At 59.1% G+C, this 21,189-nt stretch overlaps 8 protein-coding genes across 8 annotated transcripts; 3 read left to right on the top strand and 5 right to left on the bottom strand.

The window, feature by feature from the left end:
- Positions 1-40: 40 nt before the first annotated feature.
- SCHCODRAFT_02642090 (uncharacterized protein) lies at positions 41-420 on the bottom strand. Its single transcript, XM_050346262.1, has 2 exons — positions 348-420; positions 41-294 (listed from the first exon to the last, which is right to left on the bottom strand). Exons 1-2 carry the CDS (start codon positions 399-401, stop codon positions 85-87), a joined length of 264 nt encoding a protein of 87 aa, XP_050197715.1. The 5' UTR covers positions 402-420; the 3' UTR covers positions 41-84.
- Positions 421-1,865: 1,445 nt separating this feature from the next.
- On the top strand, positions 1,866-5,463 carry SCHCODRAFT_02101597 (OPT superfamily oligopeptide transporter). The gene is made up of 13 exons (XM_003025982.2): positions 1,866-2,391; positions 2,569-2,699; positions 2,875-2,927; positions 2,985-3,094; positions 3,148-3,293; positions 3,352-3,773; positions 3,829-4,114; positions 4,170-4,306; positions 4,359-4,623; positions 4,676-4,811; positions 4,863-5,071; positions 5,133-5,306; positions 5,365-5,463. Exons 1-13 carry the CDS (start codon positions 2,190-2,192, stop codon positions 5,422-5,424), a joined length of 2,331 nt encoding a protein of 776 aa, XP_003026028.1. The 5' UTR covers positions 1,866-2,189; the 3' UTR covers positions 5,425-5,463.
- Positions 5,464-6,543: 1,080 nt separating this feature from the next.
- On the top strand, positions 6,544-8,889 carry SCHCODRAFT_02518371 (release factor; the record flags this gene model as incomplete). The annotated part of the gene is made up of 9 exons (XM_003025983.2): positions 6,544-6,719; positions 6,842-6,952; positions 7,371-7,437; positions 7,594-7,636; positions 7,736-7,812; positions 7,880-7,969; positions 8,182-8,294; positions 8,519-8,609; positions 8,791-8,889. The coding sequence occupies 9 exons, from the start codon at positions 6,544-6,546 to the stop codon at positions 8,887-8,889; spliced, it is 867 nt and encodes a 288-aa protein (XP_003026029.2).
- Positions 8,890-9,317: 428 nt separating this feature from the next.
- On the bottom strand, positions 9,318-12,016 carry SCHCODRAFT_02642080 (ARM repeat-containing protein). Its single transcript, XM_050346261.1, has 6 exons — positions 11,518-12,016; positions 11,149-11,468; positions 10,777-11,090; positions 10,403-10,720; positions 10,003-10,352; positions 9,318-9,938 (listed from the first exon to the last, which is right to left on the bottom strand). The coding sequence occupies exons 1-6, from the start codon at positions 11,927-11,929 to the stop codon at positions 9,496-9,498; spliced, it is 2,157 nt and encodes a 718-aa protein (XP_050197714.1). The 5' UTR covers positions 11,930-12,016; the 3' UTR covers positions 9,318-9,495.
- A 27-nt stretch (positions 12,017-12,043) lies between these two features.
- On the bottom strand, positions 12,044-14,726 carry SCHCODRAFT_02642077 (VHS-domain-containing protein). Its single transcript, XM_003026054.2, has 5 exons — positions 14,310-14,726; positions 13,892-14,255; positions 13,556-13,834; positions 13,422-13,506; positions 12,044-13,262 (listed from the first exon to the last, which is right to left on the bottom strand). The coding sequence occupies exons 1-5, from the start codon at positions 14,456-14,458 to the stop codon at positions 12,370-12,372; spliced, it is 1,770 nt and encodes a 589-aa protein (XP_003026100.2). The 5' UTR covers positions 14,459-14,726; the 3' UTR covers positions 12,044-12,369.
- Positions 14,602-15,735, top strand: SCHCODRAFT_02642075 (uncharacterized protein). The gene is made up of 7 exons (XM_003025984.2): positions 14,602-14,626; positions 14,673-14,727; positions 14,793-15,000; positions 15,054-15,121; positions 15,175-15,246; positions 15,308-15,338; positions 15,388-15,735. Coding segments are annotated over exons 1-7 (465 nt in total). The 5' UTR covers positions 14,602-14,624; the 3' UTR covers positions 15,417-15,735.
- A 22-nt stretch (positions 15,736-15,757) lies between these two features.
- On the bottom strand, positions 15,758-17,233 carry SCHCODRAFT_02591900 (uncharacterized protein; the record flags this gene model as incomplete). The annotated part of the gene is made up of 4 exons (XM_003026055.3): positions 16,592-17,233; positions 16,439-16,540; positions 16,057-16,384; positions 15,758-16,002 (listed from the first exon to the last, which is right to left on the bottom strand). The coding sequence occupies exons 1-4, from the start codon at positions 16,742-16,744 to the stop codon at positions 15,758-15,760; spliced, it is 828 nt and encodes a 275-aa protein (XP_003026101.1). The 5' UTR covers positions 16,745-17,233.
- Positions 17,234-18,795: 1,562 nt separating this feature from the next.
- SCHCODRAFT_02642071 (BING4CT-domain-containing protein) lies at positions 18,796-21,140 on the bottom strand. Its single transcript, XM_003026056.2, has 6 exons — positions 20,596-21,140; positions 20,442-20,546; positions 20,245-20,395; positions 19,249-20,195; positions 19,150-19,192; positions 18,796-19,096 (listed from the first exon to the last, which is right to left on the bottom strand). The coding sequence occupies exons 1-6, from the start codon at positions 21,057-21,059 to the stop codon at positions 18,974-18,976; spliced, it is 1,833 nt and encodes a 610-aa protein (XP_003026102.2). The 5' UTR covers positions 21,060-21,140; the 3' UTR covers positions 18,796-18,973.
- Between the last annotated feature and the right edge of the window lie 49 nt (positions 21,141-21,189).

The raw sequence follows: 21,189 nt of genomic DNA, 5'->3' as shown, positions 1-21,189 counted from the left end.
ACTCTCTTGGATATCTTTAGCCACAACACCAAGGTCCCGCCGGTCGCGCAACAGCGCCACGGGATGCCGATGAGCGTCGAGTGGTCAAATGTTCCCGAGATAGCCGACCAGGTCGACATAGCAGAGGATCAGCGGGTCACTGGGGTCTTGATGGTGACGCGGACAGAGGGGATGACTGACGAGAAGGGGATGATGCTGACGCGAAGAAGAGGGGAACGCTGACGAGACGAGTAGAAGACCGACGAGACGAAGTATCTGACGTAGATGGATAGCTCCCATCCGCGAAGTCGAAGCCTGTAAACGCTGTGAGTGGTCATGGGTACCCTTCCAGCTAGCAAAGGACGCACGATCTCCAGAAGGGCAAGTCCCGGCAACCTTGTACTTAAGTCCTTCTGCTGCATATAACTATCTTCTGATCCGTCAGGTCTGCCGTTTCTTCGCTCAACCCACCTTCGCCCACTGGCCATATATCCTTCATTCGCGTAGACGTTCCTGCAGATCAAAGGCTGGGAGACGGACTCGAGATAGCAGCCCGCAGAAGACCAAGTTCCGCGACTCCATTCACACCCATTCACTGGAGGGCCTCCCGAAGAATAGGCGAGGTACCAGCGCTTGCATAGACCCCACGCAGAAAAAAATAGCTTGGTGGAAAGAAACCGATGGTGGCTGTTTGTGGCCAGCACGCTATCGGTGGCTCCCATCCGGCGTCTAGCTCGCCCTCCGGGTTCTTTTATGGCCATCGACGAGATCCGAGGTATCGAGGCAGGCACAGGGACGCCTCGAGAAGGAGGAGCAGAAACTGAGCTCTAGCACGTCAGTTGAAGGTCCGAAGCAACAATGGCAGGGACGCACGATTTGTTCTTCCAGCTTTGTGGGTCGCCACGTTGCGCTTCATCGGTCTCGTCCTTTGCGCCTCCTCACCCACCAAAGAGAGCGTCAAAGTACGCGCATACTTGCCTTCGTATGCCCAAGAACTTTGGTGAGACTCGACACAAACTTGCTTATCGCACCAGGACGAATGCAATGAACTCAGTTGTATTGCTTCAAATCGTACACCGCGCGGTGACCTTCCTTGGCGTGTATCATGGATGCATCTCTCCATGAGCGCTCCTAGAGCCAGTTCTTGGCGAATTGACCATCTTTGCGAGTACTGGAGTGGTCGTCAAACAGCGGGAACACTAAGACATGGCCGTTCGAAATATGCATTCGATGGGAATGCGTGGGAATCTAACGGCGAACGCCGAGCCGGGGCTTTGAGTCACGCGTGACGAATTGGCCATCTTGCTCTCAACCAACTCAAACAATTTTGCTCGAATGGCTGCCCGCGGCGCGGATAGCTCGACAGGACCCAACACATCTGATAGTATAAATTACAACCGCAACGCCTCGCTGGCTTTTATAAAGTTGCAACATCCTTGAAGGGCTACGCTTGCGCAGCAACTCGACCGATGCATTCAGAGTGCATTATCGTCACTGTAGCGTCTGGGTTCTACCACTCTCTCTTCCTCCGAAGACTCTCTATCTTGTCCGAGTCTTACAAGTTCCCGCGGATCCTTCGACCCTTGTTCCGAAAGGAGAAGCCCTCGTCGAGTCCTCGTACTTACATGCTAACGACTTCTTAGGTGATGATAATGACAGCGCAGGTACCTCGTCCACCCACCACTCCTGATTGCCCTAAAATTTTGAGCTAAATCCAGCCAAATCTCCCATACGCCCTTTGACGCCTTTATGGCCAGCCACGCCGCGATTCCGAGAAGGCCATTTGTGTATCAATTTGTGCGTCCTATCTCCCTCGCCACCACATGCTCCTTCTCGATAAGTGCCGGGTCCCTGACTTCGTCCGTCCCAGACCCCGCTCATCAAGCTACAGCTCGCACGCGGACCAACCAGCGCCAAGCTTCTTCCGCCACAGGCTCGAGTGCGCCGTCACAGGCCCCGGCTTCCCGTCCAGGAATCCGCCAGCAGATCCGAGATGTGGGTGCCCGCGCTTCTGTTCGCACCCAGGCTGGCGTTGGAGCGGTGCCTGATAGCGCGATAACGAAGGATGCGCGACGCACTTACGGCTGATGAGGGGAGTATAAAAAGCAAGAAGATGCATCCTAGACAACCTCCGCTCTTCGCTGGTTGAGCTTCTCGCGCCGCCGAGCCCCTCGAGCTTCTCTCGCTGAGCTCCTCGAGCCGCATCGACGATGGCCGCCATCGACGCCCCCGTGCTGGAGAAGACGCAGCCGCCAGCTGCCCCGGAGCATGCGGACAGCTTCTCATCCGAGAAGGAGAAGGGGAGCGGGAAGGAGAAGCCCACGGTTGAGGTTGTTGGCGATGACCTGGGAGAGGTCTTCGACGATGTGCGCGACATCGACCTCGACGAGAATGGGAAGGAGCGGCCTATCGGTGAGTCGCAGTTGCGATTAGGGTGTTAGCAGTCGGATTGTCCGCGGAAATAGTGCGTGCTCGCGCACTATGGCGGCTCGCTGCGCACCATGTCTGCTATCGACCCACCACGTCTGCTATCTACGCACCGGGCCAGTGCTTCCCCCATCTACTGAGCATGAACTGACGAATCCGCAGAGAGCGCCCGCGACTACGCGACGCGGCTGATGTCGCTCGAGGACGACCCGACGCTGCCCATCTTCACTCTCCGGAGCGTGGTGCTTGGCATCGGTTTCGCCGCCTTCGCGTCCGTGCTTGGCCAATTGTTCGTGAGTGTCACCTGTTGTCTTCATCCCCGCACTCCTGCGCCTTCTTGCCTTCGCATCAGCGCGTGCTGTTTGTGCTATCGGTGGCGCCTACGTGCGCTGTCCTGCGATGTCAGTCGACGCCATCGAACACGACAATGGTCTTCCCGCTATGCTGCCAGACTAACGATGCTCGCAGTACTTCCGCCCGCAAACGATCAGCGTTAGCCAGCTATTTTTGCAGATCTTTGCGTACGTGGATAACTTGCGTCTATGATGTTTGTCGTGGTTGACGCCTTGTGGACGCAGCTTCATCCTCGGCAAGGCCATGGAGGAGGTGATTCCTGGCACCAACCCCAACTCTCGCTTCCCCCTGCGCGATTCGTGGTGGGCGCGCTTCCTTAATCCCGGACCCTTCAGTACGTCGCGTATTGAACTGTTGAGACGCGACAAACGCTGACCATGGCTGTAGACATCAAGGAACATGTCGCTATCACGATCATGGGTGCCACCTCCAGCGACTCTGCCCTCGCCATCAGCATCTTCGCCGCGCAGGACCTGTACTACAATGTCAAGCCCAACGCGGCGACCGCCATCTTCACCCTAATCGGCTCGCAGGTGCGCTACTCTATCCCCCCCTCCACACATTCTTCCAACTCACACTCACCCCCACCAGCTCATCGGTTACGGCCTCGCGGGCATGATGCGGGTGTTCCTCGTCTGGCCTACCTTCGCCGTCTACCCGCACATCATCCCCACCGTTCAGCTATTCGACGTCCTCCACCGCGGGCAAAACTTCTTCCTCCAGAAGAAGCGCGTCCGCTTCTTCTGGGGCACGCTCGTCGCCATCTTCGTCTGGGAGTGGTTCCCGGAGTACATCGCGCCGACTCTGACTGGTGTCAGCATCTTCTGTTTGGCGAACCAGGACTCGGCGTGGTTCTCGCGCATCTTCGGTGGCGCGACGGGTAATGAGGGTCTGGGGATGTTCTCGTTGTGCTTCGACTGGAACTATGTGGGCGCGGGCGGAGGTGCAATTGGCTCGCTGTTCACCCCGCTGTCGACGCAGCTCTCGCTGTATGGCGGCTGTCTCGTGTGCATGTGAGTCGCCCTGCTCCGCGTCGCCTCATGAGGTGCTGATCGCCCGCGCCCACAGCATCACGTTCTGTGTCGTGTACCAGCAGAACGTGTGGAAGTCGCAGAACTTCCCCTTCCTCTCGCAGCTGCTCTTCTACGAGAACGGCACGGAGTACAACCAGCTGTTGATCCTCAACGACGACTTCACGCTCAACACGACGAAGCTCGCGGAGCAGGGCCTGCCGTACTACGCGGGCTCGCAGGTGCTGTACAAGGTGTCGCGGACGATGTACATCGGCGCGGCGATCATGCACTTTGTGGTGTGGCACGCGAAGGATGTGTGGAAGCTGGTGTGGACGACGAAGGTGGGTGCGGGGGGGATGTCGTGGGGAGTTCATGGACACTGACAGGGGCTGGCAGGCGTCCGAGATCGACGACCCGCACTACAAGAAGATGCAGGTGTACAAGGAGTGCCCGCTCTGGTGGTATGCCGCGCTCTTTGCCGCGTCCTTCGCGATGGCGATGGCGACGAGCTACACCGCGCACTCGGGCTTGCCGTGAGCTTATGACTTCGTCTCAGCCTCGGCAATTATGCTGACCTCGTTCCAGCTGGTGGGCCCTCATCGTCTCCCTTCTCCTCGCCGCGTTCCTCCTACCCATCATCGGCACGCTGTACTGCACCGTCGGGTACGCGCCGTCGATCGAGATCCTCATCGAGATGGTCGCGGCAGCGATGGTGCCGGGCAAACCCGTCGCGAACATGTACGCCACGCTCTACGGCTACAACTCGGTCACGCAGGCGACGTCCCTCATGCGCGACCTGAAGATGGGCCAGTACACGAAGCTGCCGCCGCGGGTGACGTTCACTTGCCAGGTGAGCGCGCATCTTGGGCAGTGATGAGCTGGGAAAATAACGCCATGTCCAGGTCCTCGGCAGCATCATCGGCGGCATCCTCAACTTCGTCGTCGCGAACAACGTGCTCACCGCGAACCGCGAGATCCTGCTCGACGTGCAGGGCAGCAATGTGTGGAGCGGGCAGCAGATCCAGAGCTACAACACGGGTGAGTATGGGCTGGGCCGTGTGAGGAAGTATGCATGCTGACGCGCGCTAGGGGCCATCGCATGGGGCGCGCTCGGCAAGGACTTGTACAAGCCGGGCACGCAGTACGGCTTCGTCCCGTGGATGCTGCTCGTCGGCCTCGCGTGGCCGATTCCCTTCTGGTTGGCGCACAGGCGCTGGCCGAAGTTTGGCTTTGACAAGGTGTTCACGCCGATCCTGACCGCCGAGCTGGGCTACCTCAGTGTCGGCATTAACTCGGGTGTACGTCAATTGCGCTCATGGCGCGCTCTTTTGAAGCTGACGCGGCTTTTCTCCATCACAGGTCTTCATGTCGTTCCTCATGGCCATCTTCTCGCAGTACTACCTGCGCAAGTACCGCGCGCGGTGGTTCAGGAAGTACAACTTCCTTCTTTCGGCCGCGCTCGATGGCGGTACGCAGATTATGGTGTTTGTGTACTCGTTCGCAGTCGGAGGAGCGTCTGGGAATGCTACGCCTGTGAGTGTTTTGTCTGAATGTTTGTTGAGATGAAGAAGAGCTGACGAACGTCCTCCAGTTCCCCACATGGGCTCTAAACCCGACCGGAAACCCGGACTACTGCAAACGATTGACGTAGGCTATCAGGCTACCTTCGTATTCACCCTCAGCCCGCCTTTTTTGTATCTCCTTCCCGTCATGATTATACGACGCCCTTCACGTTGTTGTTTTTGGGATTTTTGTTGTACTCAGTAGGATAGAAAATTCAAGCTTCGAATACGCACTGCCTATGTGAATGGCCGCAGTATGAGAGTAGCTTTGCTTTCTGCGTTGCGGGGAATTAGGAGATGTTCAGTGCGCTGCTGTGTGCGCAGGGCTCGAACTCGAGCAGACGGATTTTCGGCCCGCATGCGCTCACCGATCGCGTCCTGCTCGTCGTCTGCAACGTTCCGCTCGACGTCCGTGACGGTGTCTCCCCCGTCTTCAGAATTCCTCAGCGCTTCAGCAGCAGCAGGAGTAGCGGGGACTCTCTGCTCCGTTTTTTTCTTCGGCTCTTCAGTGCGCCCCTCGCGTCGACGCCATCCTCGCCCCAGGCCTAGCGCAAACAGTCCGCATATTCCTCTCCCCTTCGCGCTATGCTTTGTCCTGTACGCGTAGCTGGCCCGTCTAGGATTGCGCGAGGAGCGTGTGCGCCGCGAACTCGCGCGTCTGTACCTCTTCCCCGGACGTACATCACCCGCGCCACCACGAAGCACACTGGCTCGGTTCATCCTACGCATTTCCTCGCACGGCCAGCATGTCGGTATACACTCTCCTGCCGAAGACATCTAGTGCGAGGACCTCAATGGGCTCGCACCTACGCCAGCAAGTCGTCTGCGTCCGAGCCGGTCACCATCGCGCGCGAAGCCCTCCAAGAACTAGAATCCCAGCACGCGCGGGTGCTCAACATTGCACGGGCAGTGTGTACGCGCGCAGACTCATCCTCGCATGATTCGTAAGTTCTATGATCATGCTGAGCTAAGCCGGATAACTAACAGTTAGCTCGCCAGATCCTCGCCCTCGCACACACCCTCCTCCTCTTCGTCCAAACCCCCCCTCCCAGCCCTATGCCCTCCCAAAACACTCCCCCCTCCCCGGCACATTCGCGCACTACACATCCCTGCGCGAGTCGTACTTGTCTACAGTTCCTTTACTATCCGAACCCGATGAGGACATGTCTTCCTTGGCGGCAGATGAGCTCGAAGGTCTGCTAGGCACGATGCACCATACTCTCTCCGTGGACTTGCGAAATCAGATCGTCGAGCTGGCGAAGGCGCAGGAGAGCGGAACGGCGGGGGATCCGGCGGCGTTGGGGGCGTTGCTTGAGTTGAAGCCGGGGGTGGGGGGCGCGGAGGGCGCGCTGTTCTGTGTGGATTTGGAGAGGATGTATACAAGGTGAGTGGGAGGTCCATGCACTTGATTCTCGCGTCCCTTATACCTCTCTTCGCATCACTCGCGGGCTGCTCGCGATTCATTTCCTCCTCCCTCGCATTCAACTGACCACACCTAACCTCCAGATACGCCGCCGAGCACGGTTGGCAGCTCACGCCCGTGAACCGGTCAGAGACTGAGAGCGGCGGCCTGCGTGAGGTGCTCATGGAGGTGCGCAAGGGGAAGGGGCGGGGTGAGTGGAAGGATTCTCTGCTTGTTCCCGTAGATCTTGCTCTGCGGTCATCCGTCGGTCTGTCTGTTGGCCTCGCCTTGCGAACCTTTTTGGGGCGGGGGAGGCCAGTATACCGAGAAAGAAGTGGCGAATTGCTCTGTGACCTTGATCGGCTGCTTCCATCTTGGAGAGGGGATCAGTGATGGGTGTAAACCGACAGCGCTGCTGGCGGGCATTCGACGCATCGGGCGAGAAGGAAGTATATTCTTGCTGACGAATCCCGACAGCTGAGGAGGGCGAGATGGGCGTGTATGAGAGTTTGCGGTGAGTAGTCTATCTTTCCTTCTCTCTCTTCATTACTCCTTCTCCTTGTCCTGCTTTCGCCGCCTACATTCGTTTTTACCAACTCCCCTCGCACCCTCCATACTGACGCCATCCCTCAGCTTTGAATCCGGCGCGCACCGCGTGCAGCGAATACCGGCGACTGAGAGCAGTGGAAGGGTGCATACGGTGAGTCAATTAATCTGTCTTTGTGTCCCGCGGGTAGTTCGTCTCCCTGTAGCCTGTGCACCAAGTGGTGCGTTCACGTGTCTATTTCCTACGGGAGGGTTGTATTGATATGGGAGACGCCAACGACGAGCAATGTGAAGCTCACGCAGAACCCAGTCCACCGCGTCCGTCCTGGTTCTCCCGCTCGTGGAGGAGGGTAGTGGTGAGTGGTCGCTGCCTTCATCTTGTCGTCCTTCGTACCCAATTTGATTCCTGTGACTGTAATTGCTGATGACACGCTGACGCCGCCCTCATGCAGCCCCCACAACCACCCCTCTCTTTAAGATGGAGGACGTTCGGATCGAGGTCATGAGGGCGAGGGGTGCTGGCGGGCAGGTAAGCGAGAGTTCTGCTCCTGAACACGAGAAAATTTGGAACCAAAGCTAACACTTCCCTCCCCCAGCACGTCAACAAGACCGAGTCCGCGGTGCGGCTGACGCACATACCGACGGGCATTGTGGTCGCGATGCAGGATGAGCGGAGTCAGCATGTGGTGAGTGTTTTTTTGGTGTGATCTATCCAATGTTCGTCGGGTTGCTCGACCTTCAAGGGTTGAGTGCGCGTCGGAAGCCGAGCCACGAGCACGGGCGGTCGACCTCCGAGCGCGACGCGTTCGACCTCCAAGCGCGACGCAACCGACCTCCATGCGCGACGCGGCCCAGCTGCCATCGCGCAAATACAGGGGCTGACAATCATTTTCGCCAGAACCGCCGCCGCGCCTTCACGGTGCTCACTTCGCGCCTGCTCGCACAGCGCTTGGTGCAGGAGGCGGAGGATAGGCGGAAGAGGAGGAATAGTCTCGTCAGTGGGGTAGATAGGTAAGTGGGGAGGGTTTGTGTATCGATTGTGCCTCGGCGCTTCTTATGTTGGCTTCCGTCGAGTGGGTGCCTTGAGTCGTGCTTTCCCTGCCAGGCGCTCTTGTTCGACGGGACGAGCGCGTTCGTGATGGGGTGATCGGGAAGCTTCGAAGAGGAAATGCATGAGGGGTTGGAGGATGATATAGGATGAGGAAGAGATATCACAAACGCTAACACCCACCCAGGAGCGACAAGATTCGCACGTACAACTGGCCGCAGTCGCGGATTACGGATCACAGGATAGGGATGAGCGTGAATCTGGAGCCGGTGATGGAGGTGAGTGAGGCGAGGGTCTCTTTGTTTGGTCATCTTCTCTCTCTTTCTTTCTTTGCGAAGGGCGATGCACTCCTTGCCGGCGTTGAGATGGGACAGGCGACGGAAGGAGAGGCAGGGGCCCGGGGGAGAGAGAAAAGAGGAGAGAGGAGAAGCAAGGACAAAGCTGATGTTGAAACTTCAGGGGCATGGCCTCGAGACGCTCATACGCGCGCTGGCGGCGGACCACGAGGAGCGGCTACTGGAGGAGATGGAAGAGGAGGTTGTGGGTGGGGCGGCGTAAAGGCAGTAGCAAAGGATCCCAACGGTGCCCGCTCTCAGCGCACAAGGCCCGAAGGGTCTTACTCTGCAATTCCGACACAGCTACGCGAAATATGCGGAGTGCATGACTACAAGGATCTATGAGTGCAAGATACGCACACGACGTTGTAGTCTACATCCCTAAGTGCATAGGCGATCTGGCCACACACGCACATACAGGTATGCACAGAGACGGCATGCCCAACGCAAATAGTATGGAGACACGAATCTCAGCTCTGAGCTCATCGTCCGGCAGCGTTAACAACGGCTCTCCGCTCAGCTGAATGGTTTTCCGCGAACCACGCCGATAGCCCTCCTCGTCTCTCTACTTTCACTTGTGATTGGCTTATGCTACCGTGTGCTCTACTCAGTCGGGCTTTCGCTTGCCATACCGTCTTCCAAACAATCCACGTGCGCTGAAACCGTCGTACTTACTGATTCTTTTCTCGCAAAGCGACCTCAGACCTACAGACGCAGTATGCTCAAGTCAATTCCGAGCTTGACTTGATGAGCGAATAAGCTCGCACGTCAAATCAGGTTCTGGAAATGTGACGGTGAAATTACAAACAAACAACCCATCCCTCTCGCTCTACTTCCCCAACCTCTCTAACAGCAGACCCTTCCCCTTCCCCTCGCCCGCCTCAATCTCCTTCCGCACCGCCTTCGTAAACCATCCCGCGACCTCCTTGCGCTTATCCTCCGGCAGCGCACCCAGCAGCTCCGCGATCACGAACGCGCCCCCGCGCGCACCGCGCGTGCACATCGCGATTGCAGGACACGGCGCATCGGCATCGTCCGACGTTTCTTCACTAGGCGCGATCGCCTCCATAAACCGCACGGCGAACTCCTTCGCGTCCCATCGCGGCGCGGGCTCGACGGCGCCCTTGCCGTGGTTGAAGTGCCCGCCCTGCAGCAGCGTCTTGTACAATCGCGCCGCGTGCGGGAGGTCGATGACATGTGGCGGGGCGTCCTCGGCAGCGGGATATGGTGCGCTGACTGCGCGTAGCAGGGTCGTTGTGGCGGCGGATTTGTCTGCAGAGGAGACCATGTGTTAGCAAATGGCATTGCCAGTCTCCGGGAAGCACATCACACTCACCTCCCTCCGCCTCCAACACGATCTCCCCTACCAGCACACACTGGCCCGTCTCCCTGATCGCCTCCTCCCCGTTCTCCTTCACCCAGTCCAGTAGGCCCTGGCTCGCCGTCTGCCTTACCTCCGTTTGCCGCACCTCCACTGCTTTTTTGCTCGTGCCCTCCTGTTCGCCAGTCCCATCGCGCACTCCATCCGTCTCTGCCAACGTACTGATCTGCGCGGGAGTAAAATGCCTCCGCGACCGCGGGACAAGGAGGTACAGCAGCGCGCGGCGGCCCGCGGTCGACGTAGACAGCGTGCTCGCGTCGGCCGTAATAGGTGCGATGAGGGATTTTGCGAGCAGTTTTGTGTCACTAGAGGACGGTTAGCTATGACTTATAGTTCAAAGAGTCAAAGTGCTCACTCCACCACGTCCACCGCTGTGAAGAGCACCAGCTGCGCGTCCTCGTCTGTGCACATTGGAATGACATGTTTGCTCAAGTGCTTGATGATCTGCTTGCGGTCCTTCGCCGAGCCCCGCGCCAGGAACTCGCGCGCGACGCGCGAGCCGTCCTTCGTGTGCACCATCTCCGCGAGCGTGTCCTGGCACATGTCAAAAGCCTCCCGATAGAGCTTCTCGCTGAGCGCGCGGTCCGGGTGGGCGATCACCGCCGCGACATACTCCCAGAGCGCGCGGTGGACGATTGCGTGCGTAAGCGCGCCCTTGTCGGGGTTGTTGAAGCTGAGAAGGACGATGTCAGCGATGAGCACGGCGCCGCATACACGAGCGAAACTCACATTGCCTCCAAGTTCTCCCGCACCGCGGTCAGAATCCTCGTCCGCTTCGCATCCTCTGCGCCCTTAAGCACACCCGACAGGCCCTCCTTTGCCGTATCCGCGTCCGCCGCAACGTCAAACAGCGCAGCCTCCTTACCGTAGAAGTCACAGAGGAGAATCGCGCGCTCAGCCGCGTTTGCGTAGAGCTCAAATGCGTCGGCAAGCACGACGCTCGCTTCGCGATGAAGGAGCAGGCGCAGTACGTGTCCCTGGAACTCGCGCAAGATTGCGGCGCGGCGCTTGGGGCACAGGCGAACGAGCTTCGTGACAAGGAACTGAACAAGACATCGCCATCAGTCTCCCCCTCCACATATGCCCAGCCACCCCACTCACCCTCGAGTACTTGTTCTGCGCCAGCTCCTTGTAGCTCCCCATCAGCTCCCCCGCAATCGTGTCCCGATCCGCCGCGCTCCCGTACTTCACCGCCGTCTGCACGATCCGGCTCGCGTCGTGCTTATTCGCCAGCTCCTTCACATGGCCGCGGATCACGTCCATGAGCTCGCGGATCGCCTGCTGGCGCTCCTTGGGCGTGATGTTCTTGCGCCGGGCCTGCGCCCACACGGCCTTTGCCTGCGCGATGAGCGAGGCGTGCGGCTTGGAGGCCTTGCGCTGCGCGGTGACGGCTTTTTGGGCTTTGCGCGCTTCGCGAACGGCTTGGGGGAGATAAGCATATTGTCGAGGGGAGGAGGGGATAAGACTCACCCTCCGGGTCCTTGGGATTGGGCGCAGAGCCATCAGCTTCTACGACTCCTTCCATAGCCTCATCCTCAGCACCCTCGTCCCCTTCCATATCAACATCCTCCTCCGCATCCTCCCCCTCGCTTGCGAGATCCTCGTCGTCCTCCGATTCGTCGGACGGCTCGCTAGTCGCCGTCACAGGTTTTCTCCGCTTCGCCGCGGGAGCCTCAGCCTCCTTCTGCTTTTGTGTCTTCTTCGGGGTGGATGCAGAGACCTTGCCCTTATTATGGTCCTTCTTCTGTATGTCCTTCCCCTTCAGCGCGCTCTTGCCCTTGAAGTCCTTCGACTTGCGCGAGTCCTTGTCCAAGTGCACCTTCTTCGACGCAGGGCCGCCCTGCGAGGCCGCTGCGCGCTTCTTGTTCTCTGAGGCGCCCATCTTCAAGTGTTGTATCGTGTTCTGCAGGATGGGGAATGGTAGTTGGTCGGACGACCGTGAGGGAGATCGCGTAGACGGAGGCAGCGCGATCCAACAATTGCTTGATGGGCGATCGCCGATCGAGATTCCACGTGCACGGTGTACATGTTCTCGCCCACAGCACTCCAATAGACCAACATGACTATACACTCTGGCCTGACCATTTATCGCATACAAGACAGCCCCCCAAACCTGAAAAGTACCAGCTAGTCACGACTACTAGGCTTGATAGTTTTGTTAGGGCTCGGAGTGAACAACAACACCACCCTCTGTCCCAGTGCCCTCCTCCCCCTCCCCCCATACGACCATCACCCCATGCTGAAGTCTACGAAACAGCCAGCGCATTCCATGAACATTATCTGAGCGAGAGCAATATATATACAAACAAAAGCACTTCCACACTAAAACAATCCCGCCAAATCCGCGAACGGGTCCTTCTGCTGAGGTTGCTGGGGCGCAGCTGCAGGCGCTGGTGCAGCAGACGGGGTACCAGGCATGGGTGATCCTTGCGCGAAGGGTGATTGCGTCTGCTGCTGTCCATACGCCGGCGGCTGTTGGGCGAAAGCTGGCGGTTGCCCGAAGGTGCCCGGCTGGAATTGTGGCTGTTGGCCGAACTGCGGCTGCTGCACGAACGCGGACGGTGACTGCTGTCCCCACTGCTGGCCGTATGCAGGGCCCTGTTGCCCAAATCCAGGGGTGTGCTGCGGGAAGTATGGCGACGGCGCGCCGCCCGCGAGGGGTGATTGCGCATGTTGTGCCCCGCCACCGAGCGCCGGTGATTGCCTGGCGCCTGGCAAGACGACCGGCGACTGCGTCCTCGACCCGGGCGTGCTCTGCGTATGCGACGGACCGCTGTTCTGCCTCGGGCTTGTCGGCAGCCGTATTGCCGCGGGAGGCGTCGTCGATGACGGCGGACCCCCAGCGACGCCGCTGCCCATGAGCATCGCCATGCCGTACCCCTTGCCGTTGTTCGCGACCTGCGGCTGCGGCTGCGCGGTCTGCGTCTGGTTCGCGTACGCGGTGGCTGGTGTAGTGGTGGTGGTCGCAGTAGCAGGGCTTGGCGCGCCGAAGAGGCTCATGAGGTCGTCGGCATTGCTGGTGCCTCCTGAGGGGGCGGGGGCGGAGTCGTCGAAGTCGATAAGGGAGATGCCGTTATTTGCGCCGCCGTTGGACTGAGAGCTGCCTGCGAGCTCGGCTGGGACGGGGTTCTTTGCGGCCTCGTAGTCTCCGCGCTTGTAGGCTTCGTATCGATTGAGTACGGAGTTGATTTGGTCGTTGATCTGGAGGTAAGTGTCTGGGCTAAGTGTCAGCAACATGGCAAAGCCGAGCAATACGAAGGAATGGATGAAGTGGCAATGACGCGGGGTGAGCGAGGGAGTACGTCGCAAGGATGGGAGAAGCACAAGACAATGATGGACACGGGAAGTACGCGATGTGGACACACAAAACGAACCTAATGACTCCGAATCCTCCGTTTCTGCCTCGTTGATCAGCTTCTGGATCTTGGGCCGCGCATTCTGCAGGATGGTAGCCACTTGCTGCAGTAGACATTAGCTCACCCCCTCGCACCGCTGATCACGTACGCACCTCATACACATCGCCCCCCACGAACCGCTCGCCGTGCTCGACATCCGCGTTGTCCAGCATCTCGTTTAGCAAGATCACCTTCTGCTCGAGCTTGTTGATGTCCGTGAGTGCCTGCGCGCGATAGTCCGGCTTAGCGTCCGGGTTTGCGCCCGCGAGGGCCTTCATGATCTCCTGTGCAGCTGCAAGGTCGCGCGGCGTGCCCCGCCGGATGAGCTCCTGCAGCTTCGCCGACTGTGCCTCCCGATCCTCCTCTTCAAGTTCCTCCGCCGACTTGATGTTCTGCGGTGAGCAAACGCATCAGCACCGCCCGCCCTAACGCACCCGCCGCGCACTCACCGACGCGCTCGCGAGGGACGGCTGGCGTCCTGTGTCCCGGAATCGATACCCCTTGAAGGTGAGCAGGCGGTGCATGTCCCGGATGTTGCCCAGATCATCCTTCCAGCGCGACTCGGAGCAGATGCCCTCCTTCCAGCCCTGGATGAGGTCGAGGATGCGGGACATGACTGGGCCCGGGAAAGGCGGCGGTCGCTCGGGAAAGCGACGCACAAGCTCATTGAGGAATTCCTTGGTAGATATTTGCAGATGGAAGGGATAGCCGCAGCTTTGGACGAGCGTGTCAAGGAGGGCGAGTGCGAGGATTGCGATGTGAGGATTCCTATGGTTTGCGAGGCGTGCGATGAGCATCGCAGCCTCGCGGGGGCTATTTACCCTCGTCAGCTATCCGCTACAGTCGCCTAGAATACCCGATACTCACTTGTTCGCCTTCTTCTGGTTGATATACTCGGCGACCTCGAGATGCAGCGCGTAATTGGGCTCGGGTAATGAGGGATCGCAGGCGCGCGTGATGAGGATCTCGATGGGAGACGTGCGCATCCAGCTCGACATCGTTGGGCTGTTCAGCATTTTGGAGGAATGCCCTCGAGGGCACAAGCGTTGTGACCGTCGCGGACGATGGCGGCGAGCTCGGGCTCACCGAGCGCCACGTGTATTCCAGCACGTGCGGCGCCGCGCGCGGACCAAATGATGCGAAGTTGAACTTCGCCCTCAACCGTCTTGCATCCGAACCACCATGTGAGTATGCCGTGCCACAAAAGGACCGTACGTCTAAAGATATCAGGCCTCCCAAAGGGTATAGACGCAAAGCACAGGTTCAAGAGGACGATGGGGGGCCGGTAAGGAACACCGTCTAGAAGCATCTTCAAGGTGCAGCTTCTCCCGCTCACCCATCACCACGCAGAGTCTCGGCGAACGCCTCTCCTTCCTGCACTACCCAAAACCGTTCAAGAACCCCAAGTACACCAAGAACTCAAACCGGCGCACGAAGAACATCAAGGCCATCCTCAACCAGGAGCGGGAGCGGGACAAGGTGGAGCTCGAGCGCCTGCGCGCAGAGAAGATGGACGTCGACGGCGCATCCCCCGCCTTAGCTGAGGACATTCCCACCTGTGGGGCCTCTCTCCCTTCTCCTGCTGCATTGCACCCTCTGACTCATCGCCAGATGCTTCTATCGAGGCCCCACCGTCCGTTCTCCCGCAGGGCCACTATTGTGACATTACGGGTCTTGAGGTGGGTCCGACTCCCGCTTCAGTCTCTTTATGGGCAGGGACTAACAATGGCAGGCGCCGTATACGGACCCTGCGACCGGCCTCCGATACCACGACAAGGCTGTTTACCAGATGATCAAGGGTTTGGTAAGTGCTCTCCGTATAGTGAACGTCGTGCTGGTCAGCTAATGGCATGCTCTCTTCACAGACCCCCAGTACCGCGAAGGAATATCTTTCTGGTGCGTTATGCCCCGCTGGCGGATAACTCAGACTGACTGTCCTGCGCAGCCCGCGGCGTAAACTCTATCGTCAAGTAAATGGCATGAGCTCCTTTGCCCTGAGTGAGATCGGGAATGCACTTCATATCTGAACTTGATCAGAAGCAGTCGGAATTTTCTTACGTTTGCATAACTGTTGTCGGACGATAGGTTCTTGCCGACAGCCCAAGAAAGATGGGAGCTTGACGCTCATCACAGCAAACAAGTTCCTTTGTAACGCACGGTTCTATTGCGTACACGACGATATGGAGACAGGTGGGGATAGCAGGGTCCATGTAGACGAGACAGCAAGCAGGTATAGTACAGATAACGCAAGAGAACACATAACAAGAAAAACAGAGAAAAAAAGATGCATAAAAGTAAAATCGACCTTCGCCGCCTCAGAGGTCGTTGAGCCACGAGGAAAGATCGAACGAAGGTCCGCGCGAGAGGGCATTGCCTTGGGACGCAAACAGCATCCCATCCTCGGGTGCCGAACCTGAGACCTGCAGGAGGTCAGGGTTCTCCATGCTGGGCCCAAGGCCCTGCAGCGCGTCGATCAATGGATCGGCGGGGGATGCGGATAACATGGGGGTCGTTGGCTCCCCCTTGGGCATCCACGAATCGAGCCCGCCATGGACTGGGTCTACCGGTTGAGGTCAGAGGTAAGATGGGCTCAGGCGGGAGGAAGGGGACACACAATCGTGGAAGGTTGCCCCCATGTTGCTGGCGGGCTCCGTCCCCATCTCCTCCGCCTTGATGGTCATGTCCCGCGAGAACGGGGACATAGTGAAGCTGGGACCTGCGCCGTCCAAAGGCGCTTCGGTAAAAGCCCATGGGCTCGGGGTATGCAGGTCGGTCGAAGCGGTGGAAGGGGTGTAGAGGGGCCCGGCGGGGGAGGAGGGGCCTGCAGGGGCGGGGGTGGTCTGCAGCAACTCAGAGCAGAGGATGAGCATATCCTCAGCCCTGCCGGACGGCGAGCGAGCCAGGTGGTCCTTGATGCGCTGAAGACACTCGGCTACGATGTCCTAGTGAAGCACCAGATATGTTAGCAGAGGACGAGGAGGTGGATTGACAACCACCTTCAGGCAGTCAGGGCGGCGTCGGCCAAAGCCCAAGCATTGAATGTTGAGGCGTTTGCACGTCGAGCAAGAGCCGTCGCCATCGCGGTCCTCGTCGCACTTCTGCGAAGAGTGAGCACCACGAGGCAGGTAGACGAAGTGTGGCGCACGCACCTTTCGACGTATCCTGCAAGTATAGCAGCCGGTCTTCGACCGGCTTGCTGCCGGCCGAGAGCGCGAAGCCTTGCCCCGCGCGCCCTTTCCCCCCTTGGCGCCGCCTTTGCGCTTGGAGGAAGGGGCCTTCGAGCGAGTTCCGTTGGAAGCCATGTCGCAGTCGATCAAGTATACGAAGAGATAGCGGGGGAGTAGTGGGTGGTCGCGTCGGTCGTCCCGTAGATGGGAGAGGGGACGGATGAAGATGAGATGCTGCGCGCGCCCCGTTATATAGAGGGCAGATGGGCGGTGTGACGAAGCGTTCGGAGCGTGCCCTCTGAGTCTTTGAGGGGCACGTCCAGTGCAGCCATCAGGCCGAGATCTGTGCCGAACAGGCGGAAGCCCCGTCCTAGTATCCTAAGATTCCATCAGCGGGGACCTGACTACCCTCTTCTGTCTGCAATCGCGTTCGGGGGAGCAACGCGGCGAGACGAGGTGCTGTATCATGGGAATAAACGTGGTCGATGAATCTGCGATCCCGCGATTTACGGAGGTATATCGCACCAAATGCTTCCGTGAATTGTCACGAAAACGTTAGCATCCGGATAGGGAAACAAGGTCACAAACTTTGCGCATCAACACCCCGAGTCGATCCTCCGGCCTGTATGTTGTCCGTACGTCTTGTCCACACTCATTGCGAGATCGGACAAGGTGCAGCGCAGTCATCGGTCTATGTTGTAGACCTGTAAAAGACGTTCAAAATATAGTATAGGCCAAAAGCTGGCATTCCAGCTCAGCCGGGACCGAGAGCGAGCTCGAGTCATACCTCCTTCACCGACGAAAGGGCGTGCCTTCTCACCCAACACGTGTCCCGCCACCCTAGCGGCGTCGGTATAGCCTCGTTCCTCCGGGTTCTGCTGTTAATCGATTTGATGGTGTGGGTCCATCTATACACTACCAGGCGGGAGTCGCATGTTCCCCTCGTTTCCTTGTTGTACAAGGTCCCATGCCCGCCTGCGCATGCGCTCATCCATACACAGCTCTCGCGGCGCACTAGACAACCGCACCGAATGAGAAGAGCTGTTAAGCATCAGCCTCGGCAAGCTTCCTTGCCCTTTCAAGGAAGCGGTCACGGCCCGAACGCTTCGCGCGCATATGTACGCAGTGGGCCCACCGGCGCCACCGCTGGGTTCCCCCCTAGATGGTCTTCATTTCCGAGGAGCTCGTGCGACTGCGCCGCGCGAACGGAAGATGCGATATTCCCCGCCGCGCGTAGAAGGGAGGAGGGCGGGGTACGGGGGCAGCACCGCCCATCCGAAAAAGTTAAACATCGGCTGTTGAGCGGAAATCAGTAGAAAGTATAATGGCCCATTGAATAGACTCTACCGCGAGTAACATAGGCGAGGACGAGGTGCTTCCGGTTGCTGCAGATCATGCATGCTGGTCAATGGGCCCCGCCAACTAGCTGGGCATCGAGAGGCTATCGCAAATCCTTTTCCAGGAAATCTACCTACCCATCCGGAAACGACGGGAGGTCCTTACGAACGCAGCCGGCAGAACATCGAGCATGACCAGCGATCCATCATCGAAGAAACGCCTCCGCACAGCGTTGCACCTATGGACGAAAGCAGTCACCAGCGGCACAACTTTCCCATCTGCCATTCACCTTTAATCCTCCTGGACGACCCTACACAGCCACAGCACGAGGCAACACGAGGCCCCGTTCCTTTGTCGTCGCGCTCCCTTTATGGAGTCCTCAAAGGCGATGCCCAACAGGAACGTCTCAGGGTCGCAGGGTCTCTCGCCGCCGGATCACACGCCCAACCCGCAGATGACGCGGCGGCCAGGCTAGCCGTAGAGGCGTGGAATGATAGATGCCCTTGGGCGCCTAAATCGCACCTGCAGCCAATACATAAGCTCCCGCGAGCGCTTATGGACCCACACTCACCAGCTTCGAGGGTGGCCGCTGGCCGTATGCTTCATCTGAGTTCCATCCGAAGGCAGGCAAGCTGATGATAAGCCTGTCCGAGCTCCTCGCAATGCCCCCGCCTCGCCTGCCCGCCAGCTCAGCCGCCGTCCGACGATGCGCTCACGGGCCATCGGATATCCCCCAGCCGTATCCGGTTCACACGCCTTGCTTTTCGAAACTTGGGGGAGCACGCGCATCTCGTAGATAATCTCACTCCTTGTACTGACGCGCGTGCTCTCGGCGCAGTGCATCGTACACGTTTTCGAAAGGTGTAGAGCTGCAGTCATCTGGGGCAGCATTGTTCAGCCATCGCACATAGGGAAAGATAGGCCGAACTTGTGACGCGCGGCCAATCAAGAAGGTTCGAAAGGTATATACGACATGATACACTGGGTACACCGAGCTCGCACCTGAGCCCCGATGGAAAGGAAGGTCTACGCTGGTCGCTTGAAGCGGTCCAGTGCGGAGGGCTTCTGGGTCTCGAGCTCCCCACGGGCGATGGCAGCAGCCTTCTTTTCCTCTGCGCGCTCCCGCTCCAACTTCGCGCGCACTGCGATCTGCCAAAATATAAGCAAACTGAGTGCGGCTGACGATCCGACATCCAACTCACCGTAGTCGGGTCGATGACGTTCTTCCGATGCTTGCGCAAGTACCTGCGAGCTGCATCAGACCCAGCGAACTCAGCGAGACCGAAAACTCAACGACGCACCGCTTCAGACTCTTCCCCTTTCCGCGCATCTTCTTCTTCTCCTTCTCCTCCCGCCGCTGCTTCCGTGTCTCCTCGTCCACCTCCTCTCCGCCGCTCTCTTCGTCGCTCCCCGGCACCTCCGTCTCGTCCACCTTCCCCTGCAGCCGCAATCGCTCCATGCGCGGCAGCCGCGCGAACGGCACCGAGCTCGCGCTGTGGTCGAGCGTGGGCCCCGAGCCGCCTTTGCCCGCCGGCGCGTATGACCCCACGAACTCGGGATCCAGCGTGATCATGTCCGGCTGCAGCTTGTCGAGCAGGCCCTTGACCTCGCGCTCGCGGCGCGCCTTCTTGTTCTCGAACGGATCCGCCTCCGCGCTGTCGAAGTTGGGCTCGCCGGAGCCCGGAACAAGGATGCTCGAGAGGCCCGCGGCGTGCCCGATGGTGAGGATATCCTGGTAGGGCGCGAAGCGCAGGGAGAGGAGCGGTCGGTGAGGGACGGGGTGGGTGAGGAAGAGCGGCGGGGGTGCCCGGGTGTGGAGGGGTGTGTAGATGGCGGGGGCGTTGTAAACGTTGACAGTGCCGCCGGATGCAACGGCGAGGGAGCCCTTGGCACTCCATTCGACAGGTCCGCCGCCGGCTCGTGCGCCCCATTCTCGCACCGCCCCCTTCCAGTTGCGGCAGTCCCAAACTTTGACAGTGCCGTCCTTCCCAGCGGTCGCCATATAACGGCCGCCTTGGTTCGGATCGACGCTCAAGCCCACGACAGGCCCAAGGTGCGCGAGGAGCTGGACGGCAGGGTGGGGCAAGTTGGGCGTCCAGAGGGTGACGGTGCCGTTCTGGTGGCCGAGATGAATCACAGCATTGTGCAGGTTCTGCGTCATGGTCTGGCAGCCACCAAGCTTCGTGCGATGCTCGACAACCAGCTGGCCTGTCGATGTGTCTTGGTACTTGAGGTACCCTGCATTGCCCTAATGAGTGTGAGACGCGCAAAGGGCGCATATATGCGTGAAAACTCACGACAGACGCAAGTAACCAGTGGAAAGGGAGGAATTCTAATCGCGTCGGCTCGACGTGCGACTTCAGGCAGTGCAACTCGACACCGTCGCGATCGTAGATGTAGACGTATTTCTTCTGCGCGACGGCGAAGTGCGAGTGGTCGTGCAGGTAGCTATGTAGATGTGAGCGTCGCCCAGGCCCCACAACATATTACGCACGTTATATCTCGACATGTCTCTCGCAACTGCAGCTCCGTGTGCAATTGGCCCGTCTGCCAGTCGAAAGACGCAACATGGCCTGTCCGTCCCGCTATCGCAAGATGCCTGAGCGTCATCAGTAGATAGCAGTATGCTCATCAACCCATGCACGCACCTCCCGTTCCTCGTATACCTCGACACATACGGCCCCCCATCCAGCTTCATCTCCCTCCTCCCTTTCGCCGCCTCCTGCCCCGCCCCCTCTACAATCTCGCTCTGCCCCACCCTCCACGTCTTCTCCATCGCGTCCTCCACCTCGATCTGCCCGCCCTCCCCCGTCAGCAAGAACCCCGCGTCCTCCGCCAGTGCGCGCGATCGTGCATTGTTCGCCGCCGTTCGATCGAGCTCCGCGCGTAGCTTCTTGTTTGCAATGTGCTGGTGCGTCTTCACCCCGGCAGGTAGTTCTTCAGACCTGGGGTCGAGGGATTTGGGGAGCTTGGTGCTTCGGGCGATGGATTGGGAGGTGGGATCGGCGGAGGCCTTGGCTTTCTTCGCGGGCTTGCCCCCTGTGTCATTTTGGAGCTTTCGCTTCCTTTGAGAGGGCTTTATGGCCTCTGCTTTTGCTATAAGGGCGTCCATTGATGCAGTGAACGAAGAGCAGACGAGTAGGGGAAGGGGTAGATGAGGGCAGCAAGTGACGGAAATTGAAGAGCGATCGCGCTCCCGCACGTGGGGTTTTCCACGTGGCTGCTCAAGTTGAACTTCAACA

This window comes from Schizophyllum commune (assembly GCF_000143185.2).
Source record: "Schizophyllum commune H4-8 unplaced genomic scaffold SCHCOscaffold_13, whole genome shotgun sequence".
In the NCBI taxonomy this organism is placed as follows: domain Eukaryota; kingdom Fungi; phylum Basidiomycota; class Agaricomycetes; order Agaricales; family Schizophyllaceae; genus Schizophyllum; species Schizophyllum commune.
This window is presented reverse-complemented; position numbering and strand designations above follow the sequence as displayed.